This window comes from Cynocephalus volans, chromosome 2 (genome assembly GCF_027409185.1).
Source record: "Cynocephalus volans isolate mCynVol1 chromosome 2, mCynVol1.pri, whole genome shotgun sequence".
NCBI classification, from domain to species: domain Eukaryota; kingdom Metazoa; phylum Chordata; class Mammalia; order Dermoptera; family Cynocephalidae; genus Cynocephalus; species Cynocephalus volans.
The window spans coordinates 139,438,043-139,455,546 of record NC_084461.1 but is presented as its reverse complement, the minus strand read 5'-3'; the positions used below and the strand labels follow the sequence as shown (position 1 = coordinate 139,455,546).

Genomic DNA, 17,504 nt, shown 5'->3' with positions numbered 1-17,504 from the left:
CTTTCTGCTCCTTAAAGACATCAAACTCTGTCCTCTCTAAGAACAGCACACACCTGCCCGACACCACTGCTTTCCATCGGTTCCATCACCCTGTCTGCTACTTCACACATGAAGCACCATCTGCAATCACACTCTGGTTGTGCACGTCTTCACTTGCCTCCTGCTCCACAATAAAAATGTGAATACTGACTCTGTCTCTTTTATTCATGGCCATTTATCCATGACCTAGCACTGCATCTGGCGCGGAGCAGGCTCTCGATACCCTTTTGCTGCATGAGTGGATGAACGAATGCTGAAAGGGACTCCTGCTGTGTCCTGAGAGCTATGCACCCTACAGCGACATCCTTCTCCATTTCCTTCCATAGCTCCAGGCCGTAGCAGTTATCGCCACACCTGTGGGACTAAGCCTACCAGGGGCACCGCACATGGAGAACAGAGACAAACTGGAGCGTGTCAGAGAAAAAAGTGGCAACCACAGCCTCCGTGAATAAGCCATGAGGGCTGGCGAATAGAGACAAACAGTCATGTGGGAAGAAGAGTGAGGTGACTCTGTGAGGTCCAGAGAGGTGGATGTACGGGGTGGTATGCTTTTGCTCATTATGAAAATTACTACCAATTATTTAGTTCTTACTGCATGCACGTTACATATGTTACCTCTTTCAGCCTTTACCCTACAGCGTAAAATCACTGTCTCCCATCACAAAAAATGAAGATAACACTACATGCTCTTCCCTCCACCTGGAACAGCTTCACCAGGCAGATTCCTGCTCAGTCTCCAGGCCACCTCCTCCAGGAAGTCCTCCCTCAACTGTAAGACTACATCACATTCTCTGTTTTGTTCCCCCCGGACCCTGCACTCATCCCTCATAGTTCTTGCTGTGACTGTAAACACATCGTTTCTGTGTAAATATGTATACAGGACATGAGGCAGAGATTGGCTATTGCTACGTCCCCAGCACAGTGCTGGCCTATGGTAGCCAAGACATAATTATTTGTTTAATGAGTGAGTGAAAAACTTAGACTTAGATGATTGCACTAAGGTCTGAGTATAGCTAATAAATGGTGGAGCTAGGACTGGGATCCAGGTTCATCTGACTCCAGGGTCAGTGTTCCTCTACTTGTTGTAATGGTCAGAGCTGTCTGGAAATGGAATGGAAATGCACTTGTGAGCCTGCACTGTAGAGCACAGATCGATGCTGCAGGGCCTCCTGGGCAGGGTGCAGTGTGGGGATCCCTCCCAGACACCCCAACTCCCTTGGGCTTAGGACTCACCAGAGCTTGCTCTATGAGGAGGCAGAACAGGATGGCGTTGCCCACTTCCCTCAGGCTCTGGAACACGTCTGTTTTGAGCTCTGCGTACTCAATGATGTCCTTCAGCTGGTGGTGGAAGAATTCCAAGATCCCTGGGAGATGAAGGGGGCGTCAGAAGGAAGCCGACGCTGCTCAGTGGGTTTGTGGAAGCATGGACTGAGCCACAACTCAAGCAGGCCTGACTCTGGGAAGGCAACACGCCAAACCATGAGTCCCTCTGTCTATCCAAGAGCACGCAGGGGAGGTTTCTTTCAGGGCTCAGTACTCTAACAAGCTCAGGAGGCTGGCTCAAATCTTTCTGGGAACAAAACCAAACCACAACATGCACCAATGAAGCAGCTCTGGACTTTTCCCATTCCCTCCAAAAAGTAGCCTAAATTCCTAATAATGACAGAAATTAACATTTAGTTACAGGTATTAGATATCATGCTAAGCACTTCATCTGCAATATCTCATTTAACACCCATAACATGCAGGAAGTAGGCACTATTAGTCCTGTTTTCAGATGAGGTGCAGAGACGGCAAGCAGCATGCCCATAGTCACACAGCTAGTAAGTGGGGCAGCTGGGATTGAACACCCGCACTGAACTCATGGTCTCCACCTTTCCCCATCCCCCAGTGCCTGTATTCAGTCCATTAACTCTGAGGGAAGGAAAGAATTATTTTTCGCCAGAGCTTGAGCAGCAAAAATTCCTGTTTCCTGAGTCACCATAGACATGTTATTGGGCACCGCCTCCCAGGGCACTAGCCTCCTCCAAATGGGCAGATGGAGGAAGGTCTCCCAGAGGCACTGAGCTCATGAAGACCTTGCTATCCATGACTCAAACGCTCACACTGGCTGTCCCCTTCCAGCTTCCTAGCAGTCCTGTGAGGCAGGCCCATCAGGCACCGTTTACCTCCACCCACTGCTCAGAGGGACTGAAAAGGCTTCAAGGCTCTCTAGCTAGAGGCAGGGATGGGATGTAGAGCCGCTGCTCTCCAGCACAGGGACATGTTCGAGAAGCAACTGCTCCAAGGCGACTGGCCAGAGCCCCCTCCACCCATGAGATGGGCTCAGATTATTTTCCTGCCACCTACCTGGGGAACCGTACTCGTGCCGGGGCAGGCGGCAGATCTTGGGCATCACCTCTATCAGTGTTTTCACGTACTGGAGGATCGTTCCTTGGAGCTGACGAAAGAAGAGTACAGGAGTGAGACGATCCCCCACTGTTGCCGCATGTGCCTCTCTGGGCTGAATGCTGGGCATGGGACACAGTGGTTCTCAGATGAGGCATTGCTCCGAGAGGAAGGAGTGGGTTTGCGTCTAAAAGTGGGGGGCAGCCCATTGTCCTTCATAAAGGAAAATGGAACTTTATAATACGGTAAAGGGAGATCTCTCTTGACTCTCTTGGGATTACAGACTTCAAGGAAGGCACGTTTCTAGGTTCAGGTTCCTCCCTGGGAGTGGGATGCTTACATGAGATCCAGACTAAGAGCTCAAATGAAATGGGGCCAGGGAACTGTGGAAGTCGAAACACATTACCTAACATAAGAATGGAAAATCCAGGGCATATTCACCCCTCCTTTGTCTAAGGAAGACATCTTTAATTACCTCGCTTTCCTGTTTTACTCTGGATTTAGCTTCACAATTCTTAATAGCTCATGGCTCCACATAGCTGCTGCCAAATAATTGGGGTTAGCAGGTGAATCCTGTTTGCTATTCCTGATCTGGTTATATATTACTTTATTTCTTTTTTTTTTCCTCATCTCAAATTTTCAGGAAAATCTGTTTAAATATTTTGGCCTTACTTCAGCAGTTGTTGTAGGGAGTTAAATGAAGGTTCAGATGACCCTACTTGGGGCAGACAGAGAATGGTAGTGAAGGGATACAGAATTCTCTTGAAGCCAGTGCAGTATTGGTAGCAGTGTTTAGCAAGAAATCTCAAGGGGAAGAAGCATGATGATTGATTACAGACGTCTGGCATGGGAGTGGGAAATAGCAGCACATGTGCCATGGATTTGCCATGTTCACACTAGATAATGTAGCACACGGCTGGGGAGTGTGAACAGTCATTAGCAGGCCCTGAAGGTCAAAATCAGGGGATTGCTGAGTTCAGGATCAGAAAAAGGGAGGCAAAGCCACAGGTCAAAAGGTGCACAGAAATGTAACAGGATGACAGGTAAGAACAACCACGGGATAAGGGCAGAGGACTCCCCAGGTGATGTACAGGCAGAGCTGGAGTGTCTGTAAAAAGTGAAAAAAAAAACTTGTTTTCATCAATCCTACCTGGGCATATCCCAGGCCATACTGGGGCCTTTCCTTACCAAGCTCTTGACGATCTTCAGCAGTTCCTCCATGACCACAGCAATGCCCTGGTAACCCAGGAGTCTGCAGATGGTCTTGAAATGAGGGGGCCCCACGAAGTTCCTGTAGGAGCTGTAGATGTGGCTGTAGGCAATGTTGAGAGGCTGGAAAACAGGTTGTGGAAAAGTAAGTGGCTGAGCACTGAATGGATGCTGGAGATGTTTTGCTGATAGAAGGGATGGAAACCTGGCGTCATCAATGCCCTTTCACTGGGGACCCAATGAATGTGTCTGGCCATGGGGAGAGCTGTGGTGAGTGACCACAGGATGGAGCAAAGGTCACTGGATGAAGCAGCTGTTCCCAAGAGGAAGAGAAGAAAGTGCTTCTGGGCAAATGTCCCTTTTACAGGGACTCCTGCCACCCACAAGCCAGGACTTTTAAAATTGAGCCATGGGGCAGGGACAGAATGGATGGTTTTCCTTCTCTAGAGGCATTTCTGGTACTAGGGATTGGCCAGAAGAGCCACATGAAAACTCAGAAGCAGATTCGTCATCGTCTTTGCCAGTTGTTTCCATCTGTGACATGGTGGGGTCCTGGGAACCAACAGGCCTGGGAGTCAGGAAACCTCTGCATAGTCCACTGGAAAGTCCCTTAGGCTTTTTGAGCCTCAGTTTCTTACTCTAGCAACTGAGGGGTTGGATTACATCAATGTTGCATAACAGTTAGAGCAGTAATCCAAAAGAAAGAGGCCACAGAAGCTCATATGTGGAACAGGCAAAGTGGAGCTGCTCTGGTTTGGTGCTGGTTGGGGGCCCAGAACCCTGGTGACGATTACCATCATCCTGTGGACCCCGCGAGACACCCTAACTGAAGGAGAGGGATCTCTTTAAGATTCCTTTCTGTCCGAGAATATATGACCAGACTATAGAGCCCTAAACTGGTCTCACTTGGTTGGTGAGACTTTAAATACTGCCATTGACTCTAACGCTGTTTTTGAAATGCTGCCACTTAAGGAGCACCTCTTGCCAGGCTCTGTGAAGCCCTCCATGTACACTCTCATTTAAGCCCACAACAAACATATGGGATACATACATTCTTAGCCCCATTTCACAGATAAAGGAACTGAGGCAAAGGGTGGTAAGTCGCTTACTCAAGGTCACACAGTTTGTAGATAGCTGACCACTGATCTGAACCAGGTGTGGTTGACTCCAAAGCCCGTGCTCCATCTTTAATGGTATACTTTGGAAGTTAACTTCTTATATAAACCATACTCAAGTTTTTTAGATAAGGTTTCACTTCAAAACTTAGTTCTAAGTAGTTTTCCCACCTGGAATTGTAAAAATCTGGCACACGGAACATACAAATATGGCAAGACTGCATTTGATATCCTATTTGCTGAAATTCTCTATTAGCTGGCTAACTAGAAATTCTACACAAATTTTAAATAGGAACCATAATGATGTTTTTGGAGGACTGCAAGATTCTCAACTCCCTTTGGACCCACCAAGAGAAGATTTAATTACGTTCAGTCTAGGTTTTGAGTAAGGTATGTTTTACTGTATAGAAATTATTCTAAACTTTATAAAACTAGCATCACAATCGTACTACCTTCTAATGAACAGAGATACACGAAGAACACAATTAGAGTGCCTGCTAATGACAACGATTCACAAAGAAGTAGAACACCCACTCACTCACTAGGTTGAGTAATAGCTCGTGTGGTGAGCTCATGCCTACACACTGGGAGGTGTGGAGTGTGAGAAAGAGCAGCATTCTGTACTCAACGCTGAGCAGCTGTCATGGTAAACTCTGCCTGAACCCAGAGGAGGACATATTTTATGTCATTTCTAAATGTATGGGCCAGGAATGGCTTATGTAGGGAGGGAAATACTCGTATAACTCACTTAAAAACATGATGTTCACAGGAGTCGATGTTCAGCAAGTCCTGGAAGCATATGGGTTGTTGATACTTATTAAGCCAACTGTGGGGCCAGGCCATGTAATTTTCCATGTGTGGAGCAAATCTATTTTGGTGCCTCCGTAACAGGCCACCCTATCAAAGAGGGCTGGGACTAGGTTGAGGTGAGTGGGGCACACAGGACACAAAAATGCTAGGAGGTGCTTACTCTTAGTGAGTGCCACTTAGTTCTGGCCCTGTAATCAAAGTCCCAGTCTGTGTTCTTCTGCTTCCCTTTTCAGAGGTGAGGAGTATATAGCAAACACCAAACAAGCCATGGCTTACCTCTGGGGGCGGTTGGGGGAGAGACCGCTTGAACAGGGGCACAAGAGAACTTTCTAGGATGATGGAAAAGCTCTACATCTTGATTGGGTTGTTGACTACACACGTGTATACATTTGTCAAAACTCATGAAACTGTATGTATGCTCATGACCTGTGCATGTATGGACCGAATATTTGTGTCCTCCTCAAAATCATACATTGAAATCCTAATCTCCAATGAGATGGTATTAGGAGGCGGGGCCTTTGGGAGGCAATTAGGTCATGAGGGTGAAGCCCTCGTGAATGAGATTAGTGCCCTCATAAGAAACAGGAGAGCTCATTCTTCTCTCTGCCATGTGAGGTCACCGAGAAGACGGCCATCTGGAAATCAGGAAGCAAGCCCTCACCAGACACTGTATCTGTTGACACCTTGATCTTGGACTTTTCTGACTTCTAGAACTGTGAGAAATAAATGTTTGTAGTTTAAGTTATCCAGTCTATAGTATTCCTGTTACGGCAGCCCGAAATGACAAAGACAGCGCATTTTACTGTCTATGATTATACCTCAACATAAAAGTAAAGTTAAAAGCCCCAATAGCCTAATTTACTTCTGAACATTTATTTTCAAAGAATAAAAAGCAAGACCATTTTATGAATTTTCTCTTTAAGAAGGCTGTATCTCAAGCCTGCAAAGACACTAGGGGACAATGACCTGGCTGTGCCCACAGCTATGGGGACATCTCATCAAGCTTGTGGATCGCCCCATAGCCTTCTCCTTCTCCAACCACATTGGGGACTCTGGACCTCTCCTTGGAGCCCAGTAAAGCTCTCAGAACATTTTCATTTGTCCCCTTTTCGAATATCCTATAGAAGGAATTTTAGAGTAGCAGGGAGCTTTCAAATGGATACCACTGAAGGAGACAAAAAGCAATGAACTGCTTTTTTTTTTTTTTCTCCTGTCTGGTTCTCTGACTTCTTTTTTTGCTTTGTCTGAGTTTGGAGTATGGGCTCTGGGATGAGCACACCTGAATATAAATCGCAGGTCCATAAGTTTACCAGCTAGATGCTCCTGGGCAAATTACTTAAACCCTTCAAGATGTGGTTCCCCCAAGTAAAGATAATATGAAATCCAATAGATTTGTTCAAAAAGTTCATGGAAAAGTAGACTTGAAAGATCATGTAAATCTTATCACATACTTTTTGAAGCACCCTTGTACAAAGCAGTCAGCATGGTGCTTGGCACACTGGAAGCACTCATTAAAATATCAGCCATTAATATTACTTTGTTTGATAACTTGGTAAGTAAAGACTAAGAAAATACAGCTTGCTGGTCAAATTTCCCCCAGCAGCTTTGGCTATAGCTATGATTTTTGAATGTGGAGAAGGGAGTGCATATGTGGGTTACAATTTTATAAAACACAGTGTATCCCACAAGGGGTCAGAGCAGGGACCAGCTGATGGGATGCACCAAAAATGCAGATTTTACTCGATATTCAGAACATTATAAAAGTGGGAGCTGTCTGACAACAGACTGTGCAGGGTAGAGTCCCTCACTACTGCAAGTATTTGAGCAGAGGTTGAGAAACACCATCTAGGGCTGTTATAAGGTAACCTGCCTAGGACTGGAGGTTGAAGTAGAGGTGCTGTAATGTTCCCTTCAGAGGTTCAAGCTCCAGTGCATTCTTCCTGGATGCTCACTCCTCTGAGAAGTCTCCTAAACCCTCACCCCCACTCACGGGGCTTCTAGAACCAAGTTTCCCTTAGTACTTCCTGGCAGGCACAAATAAATATATGTTCAGATACATGGAAGACTATTCGGCAGGCCTTCCCAGTTCTAGGCAGAGGCAGAAAATACTTTTGGAATTTGTTTTACCACACAAGGGTTTTACAAATCCCCTGCACAGACCCGCTCAGTGCACTCAGGAGGCCTCTGGTTGACGTTCCTATGTCCATCTCGAATTCTGGTCTAGACCAGAAGCATAGGCCTCAGTTGACGGCTCAAGCTACATATCATGCAGGAAAGACCAGTATGAAATGAGCAGAATTCAAATCCTCTGTCTATGTGGACAAGCTTCCTCCACCCCCCATTCCCCAAAATACACCACACGCATGCAAGAGGAAATGCACAGGCATGCTGAAAAGCACATACACACGCACCCCCAGAGGGCACCCATCTGACCTGCTGGCTCAATAGGAGGCTGGGCCCTATTGAGAAAATGTGGGAATAGGGGAGCCTGGGCATTTTCTGAGGTTTGGCAAAGAAAAACAGGAATGCAACAGGACTTGAGACATGGAAAATTGCTACACATCTCTTAACCCTGAACCAGTCTTGCTAATTGACTCAAGCTACAACCAACAGGCTTATTTAGAACCTAATTACATATTCTACCTGTTTAGGATCGCACGCTTAAAATCAAGCTTGTTTAAATTCATGCTACACAAATTACAAGAAACCAATGCTCCTGATTCAGGAATTAGAGCCATGTTATTACTATGTGACACAGATCTGCATTTTCTAAAAGAGCAAACAGTATTTTAAGAAGAGAGAAAATAAGGTGAGTTTGATCTGGCAGATCCTGGGAACTGTAATATTACCTTAAATGGACTCTAAAAAAAATTGTGGCAAAATATACATAAAATTTACCATTTTAACCATTTTTAAGAGTTATACATGAATTTTTAATCATTAGGCCTCTATCTCTTACCAGATGGTAAACATAGCCAGCCACTCTAAACAATGAGGCTTATTTATTTGGCAAACTAAATGTGTATGCAATTTGCATCTCTGCTCTCTGGAATCACAATTGCTGTTTTCAGAAATCCCACAAGGAATTAAAAACTGTTTCTAATTTCCTGTTTTCATTACAATTTCTCTAATGAATGCCATCAGCCCACAAACACAGCTCTCTAAAAATCACTGTAGGTAAATGAAGATGGGTAAATGAATCAAATCACAAGACTGTCCTTGTCGGGAAGGTCACAGAGTGAGATGGCTTGAAGGACGGATCAATCCTCAGTTACAGGTTCAAATCCACTTCTACAGCTTGGATGTCTGTCTGTCCCTTCTTGACATTTGGTGAGCTGTTCGGGCTGGGTCTCCAACATCTTCCTTCTTGGCCTTCTCAACTCAGAGGCTCAAAGATTCAAGGGAGTTGCTGTAGAGATCTCAAGAAAGGACACTCCTTTCTTTTTTAAGCCATGAATAAAGTGCTTGGAAAAGCAAGAGGGAGAACAGGAACCGAGCCTTCTGGTTCTGAGATATATCAACACGATAATACTTAGAGGTGATAAATTTTTGTGGGAAACCAATGTCATCACTTTTCTTTATCGCACACAGGTTATATAATGCTTCGCTGTGAATGTTTTCAGACATTAATTCCTTCATATATTAATTCCTGCCCTCCAGGCAGTTTTCTGTGGCTGCTGTAACAAATTACTGCACACCTGGTTGCTTAAAACAGAAACTTATCCTCTCATACTTCCGGAAGCCACAAATGCAAAGTCAGTTTCACTGGACCAAAGTCAAGGTATCAGCAAGGCCATGCTCCCTCCGGAGGTAACAGGGGAGGATCTGTTCCTTGCCTCTTCCAGCTTCTCGTGGCTGCAGCACTCCCTGGCTTACGGCCACATCACTCCAGTCTCCAAGTCTCTCTGCTGAGTCTTCACACTGCCTTGTCCTCTCACATGTGTAACCTCTCTCTGTTTCTCTAAGGACACTTGTGATAGCATTTAGGGACCACTCTGATAATCCAGGATCATCTTCTCACCCTTCAGTTAATCACACCTGCAAAAACCTTTTCCCAAAGAACGTTACATTTACAGGTTCCAAAATCAGGACCTCATATCTTTGGGGGCCATTATCAGTCTTACACTGGGTAAGGCAGTGTAAATTATACCCATTTAGCAGAGGAGGAATCTGAAGCCCGAGTCAAATGAAATGACTTGCCTGAGGTAAAGTACAAGAGGATATTCTGCCATATGTACCAGTTGCCAAAATAACAAAAGCCTTCTGGACTGGTGGGCAAACAATGCTGTGGAGCCTGGGAGTGGTACCAGGTAGATGCAAGGGTGGGCTGGCGGCAGTGAAGTGGGTGGTGGTGCTGCTGGAAGTGCTGTTACTGGGGCCAGGAAGAATCCCCTGGTCAGCCTAAGGAGGAAGCTGGCATCCAGGTACGTACTCAGTTGAGATGTACCCAGCCTGCTGCAGCAAAGCACTGGTTTCTGGGTCTGAAAGACTATGACTTAATGGGGAAGGCACTGCAAGAGTATGATGAATTTCCCTGAGGTCAAGTCCTGGCTCAGACAGGGACATCATACAGCTAGTAATAACCACACTGAACAAAAGATCACACCAACAATCTCTAAAGGCCAAAAAATTATTGGGAACTTATTAGAATAACTTAACAAATGATTTGTACCATAATCTATATTCTTTGGAAGGCAGTTTTATGATAGACTCAATATAATTTATTTTATTTAGATAATACATTTTAAAAGTTTTGATTCACATATTAATTATGATTACTGGACCAGTTTAAGGTTTTTTTTAAACATCTAACATCACCCCTAAGTGACAGAGCTCTTAGGCAGGTGTAGTTGGACTGCAGAGCAGGGGATGTTCAGAAGAGGAAACACTTACTCACTGTATATTTCTCCTAATGCCTTGATGATTTCCCTGCCTCTCGTGGCTACATTCAGGTAGTTGGGTGTTCTCTGCAAGGTCTTTTAGTTCTTTGCCTGTTCACATCATTCTGGAGTCCACTATACATCGAAGTCCTGTCTCTACCTCTCAAGAGAAGCTAATGATAAGGCAAAGAGCTATTGTGGACTGAAGAACCACAGGTTACAGAACAGCACAGTAGAACAGCAGTGCATCAAAGAGGCTGGCCAGCAGCTCAGGCTCTAGTGGCCAGCAAACCTAGGCTTGAACCACGCTCTGCCGTAACCCAGCTTTGTGATAGTGGTCAAGTTAGTTAGCTCCTCTGAGCTTCAGTTTCTCTCTTTGTACAATGGTGATAAGACTTCTCTCAAAGAGCTGTCATGTAGGTAAAATGAGAAAACACATATGAAATGCACTGAAATGTTCCCAGTGGTTATTTCTGAGTTGTATAAGTTTTACTGTCATCTTTCAGCTTTTCTATATTCTTTATGTTCACTGAGCATATACATTTAAAAAAAAATAATAAAGCTGATTTAAGAACAAAACAAAACAAAACAAAACAAGGAAGTAAATGTAGGGTGTAAACTATATTCATTAGAGTTACTTGATGAAGCTGTGACCAACTCAGGAAATGGTTCTGATCTACTGACCTTTTCCTCTTATTAAGAACAGCTACCACTCCCAGACATTTACAGACATAGGTTCATCTCACTGTTATAACAACACATTAAGGCAGGTATTATTGAAATTCCCATTTTACAGATAAGTAGTAAACCAAGGCACAGGAAATTGAGGCAATTTGTCCATGGCAACACAGCCAGGATTTGAACCAGCCTGGGGATTCCAGGGCCTGCTCTCCGAGCCACTCACTCTCGCTGTGCTGATCCAGCTCTGGAACTGAGGCATGCCCTCACGCCATCCCTTCACTGCCACATTCAGGAAGGGTGCAGAGACCCTGCTCTTGGGTGATTTCCTCTGGCAGTAATTTACTACTGGTGTAAATAAGTGGGGACCACCTAGCCTGATGACTGAAGAGGCTACAACTTGGACAGACTATGGGAGCATTGTCCCTGATGATGAGAAAGAGCGAGCTTGGCAGAATGCTATCTCCTGGGGCAGGTGTCCTAGATAATTTGTCTCATTCATTAAGGGCTTCACTGGCTCCTCTAGGTACTGCTGGCAACTGGTGACAGCCCAGGGAAGCAAGATGAGCCCTGGACTTGGAGCAGGGACCTAATTTCCACTTCCAGCTCTGCCACCAACCGATCAAGCGGCTTAAGGAATGCCATGTCTTCTCTTGGGGCTGTGAAACGAGCGTTTCCAGGCCTCACATTTGGTGAGTATCTTAATTCCACACAAAAAAGTTCACAGTTAAAAATGTCATCCAGGAGCATTAAAAATAAAATCCCACTTTTGTGATAAAAGGCTTAAGTTCCATCTTATCCCTCCTCTGGCCCCTTAACTCTGATATTTTTATTCCCCTCAAAATAACCTTTTCAAAAGGCACCTGCAAACTACTGCATTGGCCTTTCTGAGGAGAGGATGCTTTTATGCTCTGCAGGGAGTCACCATTAGCACTTGGGAAGAGAAATGCTGTAGGCATTATGGCAGATTTAAGACAGGCCCCTGGGAAAGCCAGATGCCACAGAAAAGCCACAGAGCTGTCTGATCAAGGAACACTGGACAGACGTTCTGAGACTCCATGCCTCCCGTAGACCCTTGGCCAGAGGAAGGGTCTGTGATGCCCCAGGCAGCTCTTCCTAACTTTCTGATGATCACTGACATGAATCAAAAGACCTTCATAGGTTCACTTGGATACTTTAACCAAGAACCAAGAAGAAAAAAGCTGACTTTTACAAGTACATAACGGTGTAAAATTATGCAGGACTAAATCTATCTGAGCTACTTTCCATCCTCTATTTCAGACAGGCTCTGTGATCTCAACAGAATGGAGGCAATGTATTCTCATCAGGCTGAGGGGAAGGGGAAGGGATGGAACCTCAGGGCAGATACACCTTTGTGGACAATAGAAAAAGGCAAGGAAGCAGTCAGGAAAAGAACACTGTGATCACCCAATCCAGGGACAGTAAACAGTTTCCACTTCTGGTGTCATGTCTAACTGACTGATTGGTAAGCAGTTTCTTGGGCTGCTTGTGTTGAGAAGAGCTCTGAGGCTGTTGCTGAGCCCAGTTGGAAGAAGCTGTCCTAGATTCCCAGGGTTGCTGTCCCATACTACCACAAACTGGGTAGCTTAAAATGGCAGAAATTTATTCTCTTTCAATTCTGAAGACCAAAAACCTGAAAAATCAAGGCGTCGGCAGGGCCATCCTCCTGCCAAAGGCTCTAGGAGAGAATCCTTCCATGCCTCTTCCAGCTTCTGGTGTTCCCCGGTTTATGGCAGCATCCCTCCAAGCTCCGCCTGTCTTCACAAGGCCTCTTCCCTTTGTGTCTGTGTGTAAATATCCCTCTCCTTTTTCTTATAAAGATACCAGTCACTGGATTTAGGGTTCATCCTAAATTCAGAATGATTTCATCTTGAGACACTTAATTAATTACATCTACAAAGACTATCTAAATAAGATCACATTCTGAGGTTCCAGGTGGACATGTATTTTAGGGATACACTATTGGACCTAGTACAAGTGCCATGGTAGCTTCACAATCTTGACATGGGTTCAGGACTCGGCAGAGTAGTACACATGTCTTCTATCTGCCATCCTGATCCAGCCCAAACCCATGGTTTTACAGATGATGAAACTGATGGTCAGACAATAAAAGGTTCTTGATCAGTGCCATATAACTAGGTAATGGCACAGGAGACAAAAATAAAGAAAGCACAGAGGTGGGGTAGGAGTTGGGGATGGAGTAGTGGGGATGGGAGGAAACGAGGATGAATATTACTGTTTTAGTTGTGGAATAACTGAGAAGGGCATCTTTGCATTTGAAACCACTGCCCAAAGAGAATCTAGATGGAGCAAGAAAATGATAACTAGACAATAAGAGAAAATGTAGGAATGTCACAAGGATTAGTACCATCCTGGGGATCAGTTTGAGGGGGATTATTTGCCCCTTTTTTTTGGCCAAAGGAATGAGAGCTACTGCCACTGGGCAAAAACCTTTCCACACTGATCCCTGAAAGTATCGTGCGTAGAGATGTCTGCTGGTTGCCATGGTGAATGATGCTGATCTGCAGAAGTGAATAATGTGAGTGTTGGGGGCGACAGTGGGATTACTCAGTGGTGAGAGAGACATCACGCAGAGCCTGGCGCGGAGGAGGGAGAAGGCATCATTCTTTCAGCTTTGGTCCACTCTGCCTCGGAGGGCAGAACTCTAAACAGATACACTGCCAGCATCAGGTAAGAGACATAAATGGCTCTTCTTGGAAATGGAAATGGCTGTTCTTTTCACACTCTGCTTAGAGAAGGGCCAGGCAATGGTAGATGTATAGCTAAAAATAGAATTTAGAAATAGAAGCAGAGGAAGAAATATAAATAAGGAAGATGAATTTGGTCCCAAAAGCTGAAGATGCTGCTGGTGTCTTGACAGAAAGCTCTTAAAAATGTCTCCTGTAAGGAACTCAGTCTGTAAAGACATCCAGTAGCAGACATGAGGCAGACAGAAGAAAAAAACTGTGCGTGCCAAGAAATGGGATTCCAGTTTACTCTTGATAGAAGGGTTTTACAAAGTGATTGCCTTTGTATCATTGGTAATGAATTATGCTCTTTTCATTATGTATTTATAGAGACGTGTGGGGTGTGGGGTGTGGGGTGGGGAGCATGAGTATGTACAAGGAGACCAAGGGCGGAGCACGAACATTCCGTCTCCTTTACAGTGACCTTCCCTGGAAGGATCTGAGCACACCTGTTTCACCTTTTCATTCCCCATTTTCTGGGAAGAAATTTCCAGCCAAATGGAAAAAAACTATTCTCCTTCCTGAGCATTTTTGTTCACTGTCATCCTTAGAGAATAAACACGAAGAATGAAAATTACTTGGAGCTGAAAAATTACTCGGAGCTACGCGTCTTTTTGCAGCTCACTCCCTTAGGAGTATGGGCACAAAACTGGGAGGTCGGGGGAGGCAGGGGAGAAAGGCAAGTCGTCACAGAAATCAGTTTGACTTAATATTCAGTTTGGGTTAAAAGCCCATTGACTGCTTTTTACTGTGTCCCTGCAATCTGAAACAAAACCTTCTGTGTGTCATGTGAGAGGAGCGGCAGAGAACAGAGCGGGGTGAGACCTTTATGCGAACAGAGAGCAGTAGACCATGGCTGTCCTGGATTTTGATCGGGGGAAATTCAGTGGAGGGGATGTCACAGATAGAATTAAAGAGAAACTGAAAAACTGGGAGATGGCTGTCCCTCACAAAAGCAGAAGGGCTGGCAATCTGAAGAGGACTCATTTGTCTGGTGAAGCAGCATCTGGGTCTCAGAACCAGCACCTCATTTTGCAAGAACATTGTTACTAAACCCAGAAGCCTTGCGTTTGGAAGTGCATTGATTAAGTGTCTGGGAGCCCTCTTCCTATGTGCTAGCTGAGTGACCTCAGGTTGCTCATCTGTAAAATGGGAATCTAGCTCGGAGGGCGTGATGAAGAGTAAAGGAAATTTATTTATTTATTTATTTATTTATTTATTTATTTTTTGGGCTTTAAGTACTTTTATTAGAATTTATCTTTGTTTTTTTTTTTTTTTTAATTTTATTTTGTCGATATACATTGTAGCTGATTAATGCTCCCCATCACCAAAACCTCCCTCCCTTCTCCCTAGAGTAAAGGAAATTTATTAATGCAGGTGAAGCATCCGGCAGGACCTGTGACATCATAGCAACTGCTCACTAACTCTTGGTGGCTGTCAACCCTGTTCATGTTCACAGTACCTGGAGTATTAAACAGTAGTTGTGCCAGCATTAGGAGTGGGTTATCTTGACCCATGAAACTAATTTCCTGGTACTTTTTGCTTTGAAAAAATAAACAAAACAGAAGAGCAGAAGCTTTGGGGTAAGATCAGCTGCCAGTGAGTGACGAAGTAAATCTCAACTCCCCATGGGCAACAGAACTGGGAGATTAAAAAAAGTAGTGGGCAGAATGTTCTAGGTAACTGAGCTCACAGCACATGGAGCAGAAGCAGAGGTCAAGGAGGGAAATTTTACATGAAACAATTGCCTGAGGGGAGCCACAGACTTACAATGACTAAGGTGGGACCTCTGAGGTTCTACTGATTTCTTTTCGTTTTTTTTGCCTTTTTTCTTTTTTTTTAAGGAATGAGAACAATGTTGTATCTAAAAGATGTCAGCCAGAGTGGAATGTGGCTGTGATTATATGGGGGCAAGGGTTATGGGAGTGCAGCAGCTCTGGCGTGAGATAGCCCCAATGTGCGCTTTTGTCTTGCCACTTCTCCGCGATGCCCAGCTAAGTCATGGAACCTCTTGGCCTCCATTTTTTTGTGTATAAAATTAGGGCAATATTAGTACCCATCTCAAATGCTCAAGAAATGGTGATTCTGGTTATGATAAATGAATACTTAAATAGAGGGATGTCACTCTTCACTTTGATTCTGGTTCTAGAATCGTGATGAACATCGAGGTTGGGAACGTTTCTTACACAGGAGCCATCATCTCCTGGTCGTCCTCGGAACCCTGCCTGGAGGACTATTACCATGTTATGTACAGGCCTAACTGGAATAGCATCTTCTCTGGCTATCTTCGCTACAGCTTCCACCACGAAGAGAAGGTGCCAAGAACAATCAGCTCCGTGGTGCTGGAACATCTCGCCCCTTCCACTCTCTACTTCCTGTGCATCAGCTGTGAGAAGGCTGCCTTCCCCTACAAGCCCTACTGCACCATGTTCCACACCCTGGATAAGAGTCCCCTGGCTGCTGGAAGCTCCCTGGTGGACCCCCAAATCTCCCTTTGGGTGCTAATGGCCATTCTGCTGGCCTGCTTCACAGCTGTCTTGGCCTTCATCTGTCTCCAGTTTTGGTGCATCCGTTGTCATGAGCCTCGATGGTCGTACAGAGCTGGCCACGTGGAGGAAGCCAATGGCTTGGTGAGATGGCCCGAGGAGTCCCCGGTGCTTGGTCAGAGGGAGGAAGACCTGCAGGGGCTCCCCCTGGTGGAGCTTCCACGCAAGAATTCCATAGTCGGAGCTGAACCAGAAGCTGAAGCCGACCACGATGCACCTGATGTGGGCGTCTTACAGCAGGAGGGTGGCGTGCAGCTTGCTATACTGCCTCATCGCGGGGAGTGAGAAGTGTGGGGAGGAGACAGCTGCGTCACATAGCCTAAGCCCTCCACACAGTAGGTCTTTTGTAAAAATGTGTCTATAGACGACCCATTTCCTTCCCCTCAAATGTCAGTGCTACTGTGGATCGCCTGAGTTGGATGAATGCCTGATGATGAAACTTCTCGAGCTGGAAGAGATATACCCCCAGGGTGTGCAAAGAGAGAAACCTGACATCCCTTCAGCAGTGTCCCCGTTAGGAACTACAAGCATGATTTTAATATTAAAACACAGATATATTATAGACTAGAAAGTAAAAGTTTGCATGACTTTAATAAAACGCATACTTGAAGAAAATTTTTGAGTTGCAAATGGGTTGATTGAGCTATGCTTTCAGTGGCTGAGGTAGCTGTCTGGTCTCCTCTGCTATTGGGGGCATTGTTTTGGAAAAGTATAAGAAGCCTTGATCTAGAGTGTTTTCCAACTTTTAGCCAATCACATACCACCTTGTAGGCCACCTTCATTTTTTTTTTAAACATGGACTATCTTCACTATTATTGACAATATTTTTCTCTGAATTGACTCATTCTTTAAACTTATTTTTAGAAGATAGCCTTATATTACTCCGTAAATGAAAAACTAGCACACTACAGCTATAAATAGAAGGGAAGAGACATGAGAATAAATACAATGAAAACAAAATAATATTAAATTTAACATAGCTACTATTGCCTGCCAATGACTGAGCTTAAGGCCTGCTCTCTTATCTTTAATGAAAAGGGAGATCAGCCAGTGTTGGAGAGGTATTGAAGA

At 44.9% G+C, this 17,504-nt stretch overlaps 2 protein-coding genes across 4 annotated transcripts in view; one reads left to right on the top strand and one right to left on the bottom strand.

Annotated features, from left to right (window-relative positions):
• The window catches only part of CYFIP2 (cytoplasmic FMR1 interacting protein 2), a 108,049-nt gene that overhangs the window by 29,767 nt on the left and 60,778 nt on the right, over positions 1–17,504 (bottom strand). For all 3 annotated transcript variants that reach the window (XM_063085651.1, XM_063085652.1, XM_063085653.1), the window contains 3 exons: positions 3,616–3,759; positions 2,389–2,479; positions 1,273–1,403 (listed from right to left, as the gene is read on the bottom strand). In XM_063085651.1, coding sequence (XP_062941721.1) covers positions 1,273–1,403; positions 2,389–2,479; positions 3,616–3,759 — 366 coding nt within the window. The remainder of the gene's footprint in view (positions 1–1,272; positions 1,404–2,388; positions 2,480–3,615; positions 3,760–17,504) is intronic.
• FNDC9 (fibronectin type III domain containing 9) lies at positions 16,044–16,718 on the top strand. The gene has a single exon (XM_063085308.1). The coding sequence runs from the start codon at positions 16,044–16,046 to the stop codon at positions 16,716–16,718; it is 675 nt and encodes a 224-aa protein (XP_062941378.1).

Coding starts and splice junctions, on each gene's coding strand:
- FNDC9 (XM_063085308.1), top strand. CDS start 16,044: ATGAACATCGAGGTTGGGAACGTTTCTTACACAGGAGCCATCATCTCC.